Source organism: Gekko japonicus, unplaced genomic scaffold (assembly GCF_001447785.1).
Source record: "Gekko japonicus isolate JY-2015 unplaced genomic scaffold, Gekko_japonicus_V1.1 scaffold2212, whole genome shotgun sequence".
Lineage (NCBI taxonomy): Eukaryota > Metazoa > Chordata > Lepidosauria > Squamata > Gekkonidae > Gekko > Gekko japonicus.
The window spans coordinates 224,847-241,591 of NW_015160289.1; the positions used below are offsets into that span (position 1 = coordinate 224,847).

The 16,745-nt window shown below is 41.1% G+C and overlaps 1 protein-coding gene across 1 annotated transcript in view; it reads left to right on the plus strand.

Annotated features, from left to right (window-relative positions):
• ARNT2 (aryl hydrocarbon receptor nuclear translocator 2) overlaps positions 1-16,745 on the plus strand; it is a 144,753-nt gene that overhangs the window by 109,958 nt on the left and 18,050 nt on the right. Inside the window, exons 14-15 of the mRNA XM_015415830.1 lie at positions 7,065-7,164; positions 16,494-16,632. Of these exons, the coding sequence (XP_015271316.1) occupies positions 7,065-7,164; positions 16,494-16,632 (239 nt within the window). The remainder of the gene's footprint in view (positions 1-7,064; positions 7,165-16,493; positions 16,633-16,745) is intronic.

Sequence of the window (16,745 nt, forward strand, 5' to 3'; positions counted from 1 at the left end):
ACATTTGTTCCTTGAAGTTATTCAGCTGTTCCAGTAGGGGGCGCATGTTGTCTTAGTCAACGCACTATTGTCTTAGTCAACGCACTGGTAACTTCCGGTTTCAGGCTCTCAGTCCCTTTCGGTTTCAAAAGTTTTTCTTTGTCCTTCTTCCCCACCATCTTTATCGTTTGTTTACTTTCACATTTTTTTAAAAGTCTCTGAATGTGCACTTGAACGCTTAAACTACTGACAACCTGGGAAAAGATCCGTCTGCTGATATATACTAAAACTAGAAATAATGCCCGTTGCGGAAATAAATACAACGGGATCTAGAAAGAGGCTCTGGGAGAGTGCTCTGGCTTTGGGCAAACAGTGTCAGTTTCCTGTGGCGACCTCAGCAGGGTTTAATGACAGAGTCCACTGTTTTCTCCAGAGGGACTGATCTCTGCTACCTAAAGAGCAGTTGTATGTTTGAGTTATCTGTAGCCCTCACCTGGAGAGTGGTAACCATTGTTACCCATTCTCCTCTCCCCTATGAGGTATGTTATGCAACTGAAAATTCCAACTGCCTTGCGGGGGGGGGGAGTTTGAGGTGTGGAATGGACTGAAGTCCAATCAGCTTCCATATGCAAAAGACCAGGTTGTCGCAGCAGTTGTGGTGTGGGCGGGACCCGGGCTTTGCAAATACAGCAGGTTCCATATGCAACTGACATTCCAACTGCCTTGCGGGGGGGGGGGGGGGTTTGGGGGGGGGAATGGCCTGAAGTCCAATCAGCTTCCATATGCAAAAGACCAGGTTGTCGCAGCAGTTGTGGTGTGGGCGGGACCCGGGCTTTGCCTTCTGATTGGTGGCGATATATGCTGAGGAGCAGTGCCATCAGCCATACACTAAGGGAGTGCATTTTAGAATTAGAACTTTGGCACCCACTATTCAATTATATATAAGGAGAGATTCCAAGATGGGTATCTCCAGTGGAAGCTTTTTCTCAACCAGCTTTGACTTCAAAACAAGCAGTTATTAGATGCACAGAATTGTTAGATGATGGAAATAATTTAAAATCTCAGGAAGAATGAAAGCAAAGGGAAATAAACTTAGATTGGTGGACTAGAGTACAAGTGGAATCTAGATATAGTAAGGATAAACAGACAGATGGATTTTATTTAGAACAAAATACATTTGAAAAATTATTATATACTTCAAGAGAGAAACTTATTAAGAAAATGTATGGTATGCTGATTGAAAATGCAATTGAAAATGCAGGATGAAATAGTTAAAGAATGTATGGTCAAATGGATGCAAAATGTAGGTTATAACAGATCTGTTACAATGGAGTAAAATATGTTTCATTTAAATAAAATCTGTATAAAATGTTTTATAGATGGCACCTAACCCCAGATAGGTTAGCTAAAATGTATAAAAACTTGAGTGATAGATGCTGGAAATGTAACAATCATGTTGGATCATACGCGTTGGATCATATGTGGTGGACATGTAAAAAAGTTCATAAATACTGGATTGGAGTACATACTCTCTTACAGTCAGTGTTGAATATTACAATACCTTTTAAACCAGAGATATTCCTGCTAAACCAGATGACTTATATAAGAACCATAGATACTTTATTTTACATGTTATAACAGCAGCCAGAATTTTATTTGCAATGACATAGAGGACATCAAAAATCCCAACGCTTTATGAGTTGATAACGAAGATTGTGGAATGTGCTGAAATGGACAGATTGACAAATATATTAAAAGGAGAAATGGAAGAAGAATTTATGGGACAATGGAAGGCGTTTTATGACTGGTTAAAACACAAGTATTGAGAAACTAAGATTAAATGAAGAAAGATGGTTATAATAGCTGAGAAGCTTTTAAGAAAAGATTTGCACACAGAATGTTAAAGTGGACTTTTTTATATATATCCCTGTATACTTTCTTTTCCCTTGTTTTCCTTTCCCCCCCTTCTATATATAAACTAATAAAATACTTTAAAAAAGAAGTAGTTGGAAGCTAGGTTTTATAATCAGCTGAGTACTAAATAAAATAAATTTAATCAAAAGTAAAACCTACGAACTTGTTTTCTTAAACAGCACAGTCAGTAACTGGGCAACCAGTACCTATTCCATCAATAATTCTTTAATATGTTAGGGGATTCTTTGTGTGTGTGTCCCCTCCCCCAATATATTTTAAAAAATTTTGGTTGGTGTTTTTAAAGACATTTTTCTTTCGTTGTTTCTAACTTTTCTGGCTGGGAATGAAGCTTTTTGCATTTGTTTTCAATTTTACTATCATGCAAGTAGCTGTCATCTAAGGTAGAAACTGTTCATTGCATGTTAACTGCCACATTACAACGAGACCCTCATTGTGCCCAGGCTCCTTTTTATATGCAAAGTTATTGGGGAGGGCGGGGTAAAAATCCCTAAATAAATATAAATAAATAAAATAAATAAAAGGTTCTCCCCCGTGCTGGACAAACACCCAGCAAGACTGAACAACAACCCCCAAACTCAACACTCAGCATCAAGGGAATACATCTAATAATACACACAAGGGAAGGTCTGAGCTGGTATTGCATGGCAGCCAGAAAGCTCGGCTTCTGAGACAGGAAGCCCCTATCTCACCTCTGCCAGAAATATACCAGGTCACCTTGGGCAAGCCAGTCAGCCTCAGCTCTCTTTCTGCAATGTGAGGACTTCAGCAGAGCTTTTTGTGAAATTAAATGTCTGTGAAGCACTCTGAACATGTGAAAGCTCCTTACAGTTCTGTTTGGAAGTGCCATCTAGGCTCCATCCATGTGCAGCTTCCTCTGTGAGATGTATTTTATGCACTAGGTTTTAATTGATTGACAGATGCCAGAAAAGTCCTTCATGTTGAGACTTTTCTGGTAAGGGTGACTTTTGTTCTTCATTTGTCCCAAATATCAGCTTTCTGTGTGACTGTGGAAGTTCTTTAATCATTTAGGCTTGGGATAAACTTCTTGCTTGCCCATTACCAATTTTAGGTGGAAGCTTATAAATGTCTGACTTTTCCAGTAATCAGGAAGTGCTGTTCCTTAGCTGAGTTACTCCAGTCTGAGTCCACTGAATTCTGCACAAGATTGCAACTGAGAGTTAAATGGGCTGTGTATAGATGCCAGAGTTCAGCTTTCTGAGTGTTCTGGAGGTACTTTAGCAATCTAGGGATGCATTTTCAATTTTGCAGGGGTGGGTAGGTATACCAATGTCCTATTTTCATTTTTTTCCTGAGAATAATAATGCCTTTGGTTTCCTATGTTCCAAATCTAGCTCAGCTCTAGGGGCTTGAGCTCATCAGGAGATACCATAATACTAGGGTTGCCAAGTCCTTACTGTATGTAGAGCGGGAGAGTGACGCAACCACGTCGGGCACGCCAGGGGCGGGGCCACAATCATCCAAGGGAAACCATAGAGTTTTCCCTTGGATGACCGTGACCCCGCCCCCAACACGCCCGACGCGACTGCGTCACTTCCAGGTGATGTGCTGACGCCAGGCACGTCGCGTGCTTTGGGGGTGGGGTGCCCCCCGGGGGGACTTGGCAAGCCTACATAATACTGTTAGTCAAAAGGATTGTTGAGGCCCAAGTGTTGGGGTGTGACCAAAAATGGGATTACTAATAAATGTACATGGTTAAAAGGATGATAAAATCAAACCCAGTACAAAGTGGAAGAACAAGGAGAAATGTACTCCTAGTAGAGTGCAGTCAAGAATTTGGGAATGGGGTCTTTTCTCGCAACAGTTTGTGAGTCTTTCTCACATCCGTGTCTGATCTAAAGCACAACCCCCCCCCCCCAAATATACAGGCAAACTTGCACGTTGCTTGCATGTGTTTACACCGTGTTGATTTTGGATTGGCTTTTCTGGTACAGTTTGTGCAAACAGTTGGAGTTCTCACAGAGGGGCTGATCTTGGTGGGGACATTTCGCTCTGCAGCCGTCAAGCACGTATCAAAGTACAAATAAGATCCTTTCTTGCCATAGTATGGGGCTTCTAAGCAGCAGGTCTTATGAGGCCCATAGCTCGGTATCTGGCAAGAACCTTTATGGAGGTCAGAAGTTCAATGCTTACAGAGCATCCACATTCAGAAAGAAAGAAGAGTTTTTCTTCGTCCCTTTCTGGAAACTCACGAGCCAAATACCACACACTAGATTTATAATGGAATGGAAGCTTCACTACTGTTTATTTGTTTTAAAGCATTTGTATCCTGCCTTACTGATTAAAAGACTTCCAACGCAGTAATGTTACATGCCATTTTTTAAAAAAGAAACCATTTAACAAAAGGAAAAAGAAAAGCAGGGGAGACGAGGAACAATAATCACAGGGATTATAGCCAATAATTATTAATCAGCGGTTTTTAATTTATGTCATCTCCAGGCAGTGTGTACAGATGAAACAAATGCAGAACTACACAGGAATTATTTAAAACAAGAATAGGAACCATCAGTCCCTCTATACAAAATGAGGGAATAAAATAATTAGAACAGTAAGATTTCCTTTTAAAAGGCAATGCTGAATTTTAGTAAATGACAATAGATAATGCAGCAAATAAAACCAGCAGGGGGGGGAATGGGGGGAATGCCCAACTCCCTGGGGGGGAAAATAAAAATTAAAATAAATTATTATTAAATTTAAACAAATTTAGGGAAAAAAATTAAGCAGGTCTACTTAGAAGTAAGCCCCATTTTAGTCAGTGGGGCTTACTCCCAGGAAAGTGCCCTTTGGGGAAATTTAAAATATAAAGATCACGTCTGTAATAATAAATTACAAAAATAAATTTATTATAAATAATAAATAAATAAATAATAATAAGTCTATAATAATAAGTCTTACTCTCACTATTAAAAGCACCAGGGTCAATAAAAATGTCATACCCCAATAAAAATGCAAAACATCATTAAAACCCTAATTTAATTTAATTAATTAATGCAACCTGTCATAATAATCACTGTATTATAAATCAGATCAGAAAAGAGATCTATAATAAAGTTGGAGCACTGTAGTCTAATATTAAGTCCAAGAGCAAAAAGTAGAATAACTATCCAGGCAAGGAAACAACAGCCAAACCAAAAACCAAAGCCACATAATATCTTTTTATTAAGACCAACCACAACAACACATCACAATTGTCAGCAAGCTGCCATGGTGTTCTGTGTTGCTGGTACCTCTGTACAGTTGCTACCCCTCCCCCCTGCCTGTGTGCTATTATTTTCCTCTGCTGTAATGCCTAAGCCAAACAACTGGAGGATGTATTGGGGGAGTTCGCTTCACTGCCAGCTTGTTGCTTTTAGAGCCTGGGAACTGCACCTGTGTTATGTCTGGGGATAGCCTGGTTCTCAGGGAATGAGCGCGAAACCGTTTCCCTTCACCCGCCAGCGGGAAAGTGACCCATTGGTTCTGTACCTGTTTCAAATCCCTTTATTATGCTTGCTCTAACCGTTTGTAGTCAGTTCTAACAAAGAACGTGTTTGAGTGTCTTTCCAACGCTTTGAAATAAATTTTGCTTTTCTTTAAAACGTGGATTTATTCTCGATGCTTGGGGATCCAACAACAATATGCTAGCTTTTGAGCTCTCCAGAAGTCTTCCTCACTTTGGATGTCTCAAACAACAGTACTGAAATATCAGTTAATGTCATCAGACGTTGGCCTGTATCCAGGTATGCTGTTCTTCCAATGGAATGATGTGTCCATTGGGATGATGGCCTTCAGTAATTTTCCCTGCCCTACTGAGGGCCCCCACTTTGCCCCTATTCTTACTCCTGAGATCCCGCTGACCCCCATTAAGGGGTTCCAGTGGGTTCAACAATATGCAGAAGGAGAGAAAGGGGGGCAGAAGCCACATGCCTTGAAATTTTGGGTGCCAGGATGCATGCCAGCATGTGTAAAGTAAAGGTTCCCTTGCTCGAAAGCCAGTCGAATCCGACTCTTGGGTTGTGGTGCTCATCTCCGTTTCAAAGCCGAAGAGCCAGCGCTGTCCAAAGATGTTTCCGTGGTCATGTGGCCTGCATGACTAAACGCCAAGGCACACGGAACGCTGTCACCTTCCCACCGAAGTGGTACCTTTTTATCTACTGGCAATTTCTTGCTTTCGAACTGCTAGGTTGGCAGGAGCTGGAACTAGAGATGGGAGCTCACTCCGTCATGCAGCACCCCTAGGTCTCGAACTGCTGAACTACTGACCTTCCACAGCCTGCAGTTCAGCGTCTTAACCACTTGAGCCACCGCAGCTCCTGCCAGCATGTGTAGACAATATAAAAAGTGGTTTCCAATTTGCATTCTTGTTTATGTGGCAGTAGCAGTTGGATTGCATCTGCCACTAGATGTTTCTCTGCCAAATGCTTCTTTCCCATTTTCTGGAGGGGTGTTTGTATTGGCTTATTATGCACAAACTGGAATATTGACAAACAAGAACAAAGACATCACACTGGATCTAGCAATTTCTGCCTTAGCAGCTATTAAATGTTGCCAGGATTTTTAGATGGCACATGTGATATCCAAGCTCAATAGCTGTATTCTCTTATGAATTTCTGAGAAAATTGTCTGATTTGTTTTTCAGTGTCTTATGTGAATTTGCAGTTCTATCTGTATAGCAGTTTTTAAATTTCATAATCCAGAATTTTGTTACAGTTTATGGAAAAGATGTACATGTTTATGTTCTTAAACTGGAGTTAGACAATTTGGGCTCCTAATCATTTCAGTGAGTACAGCAGTTTAAGGCTATAATCTTAGGTACACTTACTTCTGAATAATTCACTCTGAAATATATTGCAATTATTACCAAGTAAAAACTATTAGGGTTAGGCTGCTAGTGTACTCAGACCTTATTATGTCTTCGGAACTTAGAGATGCTTTCAGAAAGGATTTGGTAGCAATCCTGTTCTGGTTCAGTTGACATAACTGCTTCCTTGAGCCTGCAGAAAACCTGTTAATTTTTCTGTCAATTTTAATGGCATTTAATGGCATTTTGCCAAAATGGATTTTTCAGTGATGAGCAGTTTGCATATCTTGTGAGTTTGTTTGTTCCAACCATCCTCACTCTGAAACATGTCTTCTTGCCATTGTTTTTGCAGCAGATAAAAAGATGATGCCTTCATCATCCACGGGAGGAAACCAGCAGATGTATTCCCAAGGGAGCCCTTTCCAGCCAGGACATTCTGGGAAATCTTTCAGGTATCATACCTTGTGACATAATTAATAAAAAGAAGACATTGTCACTAGGGTTGCATCTTGCGTTGACCCACTGTTGCTTAGCAGCATAACTGAGTCATCCCTCTTGAAAGGAATCACTGTGGCTCCTATCCAAAAACCACTTTCTCCTGGAATAGTTGTAGGGTTTCTAAGGTCTTGTAAAGTAACCAATATTTGTTTTTAAAACCCATTAAATGCCAGACAGTGGTAGGCTGTACTCATGATCTGCAAGATTCTTTCTGGGGTCTTGCCCTAGTTCCAGTAGGTTCCACCATTGTCTTGCATTGGTCCACCAAGAGTGAGGAACTAGGGCAACAAAATTCCTGGTTATTCTCGTAGCCCATGGAGCTGGGCAAGTCTAGTAACTGAACCAGAATGCCACTTGACAAGTGTCCCGCCCGGGGCTGGGACTTGGTTCCGGGAGGCAGCCAGGAGCCCCGAACAGGCGCACCGCGAACCCCCCCACTCCCCCGCATCTCACAGCTTCTGCGGCACAGCCCAGAGAGCACCCAGAGGACGCCGAGGGCCGGAACTTAGAGATGCTTTCAGAAAGGATTTGGTAGCAATCCTGTTCTGGTTCAGTTGACATAACTGCTTCCTTGAGCCTGCAGAAAACCTGTTAATTTTTCTGTCAATTTTAATGGCATTTAATGGCATTTTGCCAAAATGGACACCGGAGAGGTGTCGTCGGAGGGGGGGATCATCCGTCGGTTGCTAGGCTCGTAGGGTGGAGCCGCCCCCGTGGCAGGTCGGGAACAAGCCGGGAACGCGGCGGGGTGGAGGAAGACCAAGAAGGGCCGACACGGGAGGTGACAGGGTCGGGCGAAGCGGCCAGAAGGAGCAACCAGGCAGCGGAAGACGACGCGCTCAGGACTGCGCCCCGCAGCAACAGGGAGGGGCAAGCGGAAGCAGCTCGGCGTGGTTCCATTTGAAGGGGGGAGGGGCCCAGATACAGGAGGAGTCACGGGGCTTGAGGGGATAATAAAAAGAGAAGCCGGGAGACAGCCAGGGAGGAAGGACTGGGACTGGCTGGGGACGTGTGTGTGGAACAGTGAGAAGGAAACCCCATAGCCACCAAGGAGTTGGTGCGGAAGCCAGGAACCCAGGGCAGGCAAGAGTGGCGGAAGGCTGCTCCTCCCGTTTCTCTTAAAGGACTCTCCTCGACTCCCTCCCCCTTCCCAGGGACAGGGATTACAGGCGGACCCGACTCATTGTCAGCAGAGGGAGGACATTGGCAATGGCCAGCAGGGGGCAACCTTTCCCCGGCAAGACAGGGCGTGACAACAAGGAAAATGGCAATGGAGATGTGGTACTGTGGGTATAGCAGGGGTTCATTGAGGTGCTGAACATTCCATTAGAAACACCTGACCCCTTCTGATGCAGAACTATAATTCCCGGGATTCCCAGTAGACTTTAGGGTTACCAACCTCAAGGTCAGGCTTGAAGTTCTCAGACTACAGAGATCAATTACCCTGGGGGAAATGGCAGATTTAGAGGGTGGACTCTATGACATCACATCCCTGCTGAGCTCCCTCTTCTCTCCAGACTCTGTCCTCCCCAGGAATCATCCTCAACTCTCCAGGAATTTCCCAAGCTGGATTTGGCACAGCCCTATTAGACCTAGATAACATGTTAAGCATTCTCTCTCAAAAAAAATCAAGCCATTTGCAACAGTGATGGGCAAGGAATTAGAAATCTATTTTGCTGTGGGTAGTGTTGTACAAATAGATTCCCAGTCAGTCAAAAATGGAGTCAAAATGAGGAGGAAAATCTTAAGTGTTTTAATTGCAATCAATACACCTGAAAACAGTTAGGCCCACAAGCCTATCAAAATCGACTGCTTTCTGAGCACAACCAGGAAATACATGAAATTTTATACTTAAAATGACATCATCATACCATCATCATAAAAATAATATTCAAAAAGCATAATTGGTTGCAAAAAATTAAACATCATTTGAATAAAAAGTCCCTTATTGGTCAAATGTAAAGAAAGGTGTGTCTGTACAATAGCGTCAAGTGTTTACTTGACCTAACCTGAATAATATCAACCAAGGATTCTTCATACCCAAACAAAGGTGTTTTTCTCTGATACGGAGCTAAAAATCCTTTTTGACCCAGACACTACCAAGTTGTAACCTAAACAATTAAAAACCATGAACCTTATACCTTCTTCTGTACCAAAAGAATGCTATTGTCTTGTCTGCTAACATCAGCTGGAAAAATACCCTGACCTACAAAGAAAGGCCTTCCATATAACAGGCCTTCATTACATCCTAATAAAATCTTATTAATAATAAATCTATAAAACCAGAGAAATATGAATAATCAAAAAGGGGAAAAATCTTTATAATCTCATCTATACTACAGTAGAGCTAGCCTCCTTCCTGAATTTATTGAGTCTTCTTTTCAAAGCCATCTAAATTAGTGATCATCACTTCACCTTGTAGCAGTGAGTTCCTGCCAGGTCTCCCAGTTAAAACACTCTCCACAACACACTTAAGCAGTGGTAGTTTATTGAGATACGCTTACTTTTGGAAACATGCTCTGTGTCAGAACTGAGGAAAGGCGTAAACAATCCCCAGTTATAGGTAAGACAACACCCCACATCTCATGCATACATCATCATCCAGCCCCTAGGTCACTATGGCAACCCTGACAGATATACGGTGCCTTATCTACATCCTAGCCTGGCAAAGAAGACTCCAAGGCCAGCTCCCTTGGGAACCGGTGCTGGAGCACAGCTTAAGAAATTGTTATGGGGGCGTGGTGTCGGGGCCGATGGAGATAGACACTTGAAAACCCAGCTCCGACCCTCTCCACCTCTGAGCCATCTAAATAACCAACCTAGACTTAGTGTATTAAAAAAAGAATGTGCAGAACTGATTCGGCTAAAGCTGCTGCAAATGCATCGACTCCAGGAAGCATTCAAAACTTCTTTCAGAGATCACAAGAAGACAAACTTCTCGACGAGGACACAGACGATCTCAACAAAATGGCGATGGACGCGGCGACAGCGTCTAACAACTTCACTGTCAGAGGCATCTATGCTAAATATGTTTGCAAACATGGAGAAAAAGATACTTGACAGCATGTCCGCTCTCATCACACCCTTAAACGAGAGATTCACTGAACTCTCTGTCTCTTTAAATAAGGTCAAACTGTGGAGCGGGCATATGAAATGAGTTCCAGTCTTAAAGTTGACGTGGACTCCTTACAAAATGAAACCGAGTACCTGCATGACTGGGTGGTAACACTGGAAACCTCAGCATGCAAGACCCATCTAAAATTTAGAGGCTTCCAAGAAAAACATGACATTAATACTGACTTACAGATTTTCTTGGCGGGATGGTTAGCGTGGGAGATGGAAATGGAGGATGGCGTGGCTCCCATAATCCTGTCAGCGTACCATATAGGCACAGCAGAACCAACGCGCTTTAGGGGACCCAGCAACATTTTAGCAGAAGTGCCGGACTTTCGTACTAGAAAAAAAATCTTGGAAATAGCAAGGGCAAAAGGTTCCTCAACGTATAGAGGGTCCCCTATACAAATCTTTCCTGATCTTCCAAGAGAAGTTCTGAACAAAAGGCGGGAACTGCGCCCAGTCACACGGAGGCACTCAGGCACGCTAAGATAGATGGCAGAATCTGTCTAACCTCCAAGTAAATATCAAAGAAGAACTTCACACCATAAGAAGTATTTAAACCGGTCTCAAGTTTTTACAGTCCCTGCACATGACGCTGCAGATGGACACTAGCAAGGCTTCCCGTAAACGAGAACACCCGCTTTCTCCAAACAAAGACGGCAAGCTGACCATCCGACATGTCTAATAGCGAAACCACAGTAACTCTGACTTACTTAACAGGAAACGGGGGGATAGAGTAAGAAAGCTAGTTTACAGTTTAAAGTCTGTAATTTCTTAGCAAGCTCATGAAGTATTTTTGTTCTAGGTTGTGATATAACACTTTTTCAAGTTCTGAGCAATAGTTCTGAAGTTCCAAGTGTTTAAGCATAAGGTTTGGGGGGAGGTTTTTTTTTTTACCTTTTTATATCCAACTTTTCAACTAGCAGTCTCTTGTATTCAGTGCTCTCTGTTTAGCCTTGGGGGAACAGTCATTCTGACCAGGTTAAGTGGGACTCGTATTTTTCTATTTGTTTTTTTTAATTCTGTTATCAGTTAGATACTGAGAACACATAACATAAATACGTAAATACAGCCTGATTGAACGTCTGCAGAAGTAATGACTTATTTTGCACTTCTTATCTTACCTAAACTGGGGTTGATCTACTCTCCAAGTTTACATAATTGTGTGTTCTGTTTTTACTGGATTAACTAAATCTATATTAAACTATTAAGATATAATTAATTGCCTTTTATCCTTACAAGTGTTAAATTTAATTATTGTGTGATTAATCAGAAAGTTTTAATTGATTGAGTGAATAGTTGATTTCATACATAATTATAGTTGATTAAGAAAATCTTATCTATCCATTTTTAAATACACTAAGATATAATTAATTGCTCTCTATTCTCATAAGTGTTCTAATTAATTATAACGTGAATAATCTAATATTATAATTAATTGAGTGTTAAAATTGAATTAATATATAAGTGCAGTTGCTTAAGAACTGTTTATTAATCATTTTTAAAGTTTATTGTACTATCTTTTAAAGAGTACCAAACCAAAAGTTAATACTAAGAAGGTGTACACCATTTAACTAACAGAAAAAACTTAATACTGTAAGATATCACTACTTAGTTTTATCAAGGTAACAGTTTTTCACTAAACTACCAAGCTCAACAGAAACAGTTGGTTCTTCATATTAATCTAACAAAGTGTGTAGAGCAGCGGATACGAGATAGCATATAATTGATATAATAGAGATCCCAAAGAGTTACCTTTTTAGACCATTTCTCTTGTTCTTCAGAACCAAAATATTGTAGTTTCTGGCATTGTGCGTAATCTTCACATAGCTATAGCTCACATATCTTCACTAACCGACCATAACAAAAGCCACGTGGAAGGTTACATCGCAAAACGTGCGAGGTCTTAATAACGTAATCAAGCGCAAGAGGGTTTTAACGTGTTTATCCAAAACTGACTCTGAGGTGTACCTATTGCAAGAGACTCATCTACATTCTAAGAATCAACCAGAACTCAAAGCCAAATGGATCCAATATCAGTACCATGCTAATGGAAATTCCAAGTCACAGGGAGCCGCGATGCTTCTCACCCACTAAGTTCGATTCCAGCACCACAATACACTGACAGACCCCAATGGGCGTTTCATATTCATAAAAGGCCTTCTTAATGAACAACTAGCTCGGTGTACATGCCCAATGTGGAACAACTTCCGTTCCTTACTGATACTCTGGCAGCCTTGAACTCATTTCACGAGGGAGAAATAATACTTGGAGGTGACTTCAATCTAATAATGAATCCAGAAATGGATCGTTCCAATAATAAGGTAATTGGCCAACGAAAATCTCATCAATCAACAGGTCTGAAGGAATTACTACAGCAATATAAACTAACTGACGTCTGGAGGCACATCCATCCAGCCGATAAAGACTATACCTTCTACTCAGCCAGACATGCAGTCTACACTTTATCCTTGTGTCTGATACCACGACTCATAAACTCTTAGACTCTAATATTGGCTCCATCACCTGGTCTGATCATGCAGCAGTCAGTTGTGTACTGCAGTCATCTTCTGAACAAATAAAGACCAATACGTGGTCACTCAACAAATCTCTACTATACAATGATCACAGCATTGAGTCAATAGATCTGCACATTCATCAATATCTAAAGGAAAACTGTACAGAAGAAATGTCTTCCTCAATAACCTGGGATGCACTGAAAGTAGTTCTTCGGGGTCATCTCATTTCTATGACTTCACGCATGAAAAAAGAAAAATCAGCTTTAAAGGAGAAAATACATAACAAGATCAGACTTCTAGAGGAAGAACATAAACCAACGGGGAGTAATAGAGTGTATAGGAAACTTACATCTGAACGTAAAGCATTAGAGCTCCTGGACAATTTGCAGATACAAAAAAACCTATTTGTGAAACAAAAATATTGGATTAACTCACCTAAAACTTTATGCCTCCTATCTTGGCGAGTCAAGGACAAAAGATTATCCAGACACGTACTTTCGATCAAAGACCGGAAAAGAAAACCACACACTGACTCACTATCGATTAATAAATCTTTCCTGATTTCTACCAATCACTCTATTCATCATCTGAGCCTTTCTCTGAGGACATCCAAACATATTTGGCATTGAACTTGCACATTAAAAAACTAACAGAAGAACATCATGAAATTCTTGAAAGATCAATAGAGCCCCAAGAAATCCTTGAAGTCATAAAAAATCTGAAAAACAATAAATCGGCGGGTCCGAACGGATATCCTCCGGAATTTTATAAAAGATTTGCTTTAAAATTGGTCAAACCTCTAGCTGACGCCTGCAACAACATACTATCTACTGGACAAATACTACCATCTTGGTGCTCAGCTTCCATAATAGCAATCCCAAAATCTGGAAAAGACAGCTCAAACCCAGCATCCTATCGCCCCATATCACTCCTGAATCAGGATTACAAAATATTTACAGCGATTCTGACCAAATGTTTAAACTCATTCATATCAAACTACATCCAGCAAGACCAAACTGGTTTTGTACCCGGTAGGGACAAGACGGATAACATCTTTAAAACGCTGAATATTATCTCATCATGTGATGAATCAAAATTAGAATCAATACTTATATCACTCGATATAGAGAAGGCGTTTGACTCTCTGGAAACGTCTTATCTAATTGCCCTATTACGCCATATGGGATTTGGTCCTACATTCCTCCGAGCAGTCACCTCAATCTACGCATCACCAACCGCTCACATCAAAAGCAACGGAATGACATCCAGGAAAATACCACTAAACAGAGGCACCAAAGATGTTCATTGTCGCCAATCCTCTTTGCACTGGCACTTGAACCATTGGCAACAGACATCAGAAACAATAATAACATCCAAGGAATTTCAGTGGGCCATCACACCTTTAAACTAAGCCTATTCACGGACGACATGTTGGTATACCTGACAAGCCCAGATACATCTCTGACCCATCTTCAGCAAACTTTGAAACAATTTGGCATAATTTCAGGTCTTAAAGTCAATCAATCAAAATCTCTTATAATGCCACTGAACCTCTCGTCAACATTGGAACACAACCTGAAACAACAACATGAATATCAATGGTCCAGCACATCCCTTCAGTATTTGGGAATTCACTTACCCAGGAGGATAGAGGACCTATACTCTAATAATCACCAATCAAAGTTCTCAGAAATCAAAATTGAACTTCGCAAATGGGAAACAACTCAGCTGGGCTACTTGGACAGACTACACTTAATCAGATCATTTATTTCCCCAAATATCTTATTTCTATTTCGTACGATACCCATATAATTGCCAAAAGACACACTTAAAAAATGGCAAGGAACCCTCAACTCGTTTCTCTGGCAGGGCAAACGTCCACGAACAAAATTCACAATGCTTAGGAGAAGAACATCACAAGGAGGCCTAAACTACCCAGACCTGACGCTATATAACAAAGCGACACTGCTGATCCCTATAATTAAGATGCTACGTCATGGTAGCAACATAGACTGGGTTAAACCAATAACACCTTTGGTATCCCCACTTACAATCCAAGATTGCATATGGAATACATCAGGTAATTGCCCTCACAACATAAAAGACAACGTATTCCAGAAGGCCATTCTGAAAATTTGGGACTCCTGTCAACCATTACTACTTCCGAAGTACTCCAGATTCACCTCATTTCTTTTCCAATCATGGTTCCTCCCTGGCTGTGACACAGGTATAACAGAAAACTGGAAGCAAGCAAATATGTCAAATTTGATTGACATCTTGATGAAAGATGGCCTCTCCTCTAAATTGTTATTAGAATGAAAACTAAAAAAACCCTATCCCGTGGTTTTTCTACCTTCAATTAAGCCACATGGTTCAACAATTGGGCCTATCACACCTAATGAAAGTTCCTCTGACTCCTTTTGAGAAACTCATCTATCCTAGAAATAGTAATTCTAAAGGTTTAATATCAGCGACATACAATATCCTGATTAGCCAAAAAGGGGATGTACCAATGAGACAACAACAACATGACTGCGGGAACAACATAACACCCCATCAATGGTCGCAAATCTGGAAATCTAAGCTGATGACCTCACCAGTCATGTCAATGAAACTGCAGACGCACAGAATTATCACACGATGGTACCTTACGCCTGAACGACTCCAAGATGACATCAACACACTCGCCCTTATTCTGGAAGAAGTGTGGAAATGTTGGCACCTTCGCACACTGCTGGTGGCAGTGTGTTCACATTCAAAAGTTCTGGCAAGATGTATTAGCTCAAATCAAACTAATTACTGGCTATGACATACCATTTGACCCGGCATTATTGTTTCTGGATATATGGAATGCAAAAGAAATACCACCACTTCTCCAGGATCTAATCACTAGTCTCCTAGTGGCCGCCAAGACATCCATTGCATCTAGATGGAAAGATGATAAGGCACCGTCTTGCTCATGCTGGGTGAATAAAGTCTGGGACCACCTAATCTTAGAGAACAGATCATCTACGCCACTCTGAACCCCAAACTGTCTAATTTCGCAGAGAAATGACTTCCCTTAATGGAATTCCTTTTTGCTTCTGATCTGCAACCTCGCAACCACGCGTATCTAAAAATACTATACCAATAGCTGTCACCACAATAAGAAATTCCAATGCCTATTAGTGTTAAAGTGCAAACTGGTCCTGAATGACTAAGAGAAAGGCTTATGTATTTTAGTCTCAATACTAACAATATAGTCAAAATCGAAACACTTGTTTAACTGTCAACAGTAGTTGTTAAACTGTTTATCTGTAATGTTATTGTTCTTATATGAACGTTATATCCGCAACTCCACAAGACAACTGTAAGTGCAATGTTTTTGAAATCTGTTTATTGTAGAAAATTAATAAAAAGAATTTGGAAAAAAAAAGAAAAGAAATGGTTATGGCTTCTACAAGCATTCACTCCAAACAACCCATGCACTCCCCTCAGGAATTCCCTCTCCACCAAATTATGGCAAGCAGTAAAGTGAATTGAAGAGAAACAAAACTGAAGCTTGACAGTTCCACAAGTTAATTTATGCTTTGGGTAAAGAAGTACATTTCCAAACCTTGAAATACATGAGCATCACTGAACCTTCTTCACATTCTTCTCCTTTTCAGTTCCTCTGTAGTCCATGTGCCTGGCGTCAATGACATTCAGTCCTCCTCTTCAACAGGCCAAAATCTGACGCAGATCTCTCGCCAGCTGAATCAGAGTCAAGTGGCCTGGACAGGAAGTCGTCCTCCATTCCCAGGACAGGTATGGAGGTTCATTCAAGGGGCTCACCTGCTGCCCTTTGGAAAGGAATTAATAAACTTTATTTTGGCACAAGACCCTTTTGACACAGTAGGCCCGTAGCTATGGTGGGGTTT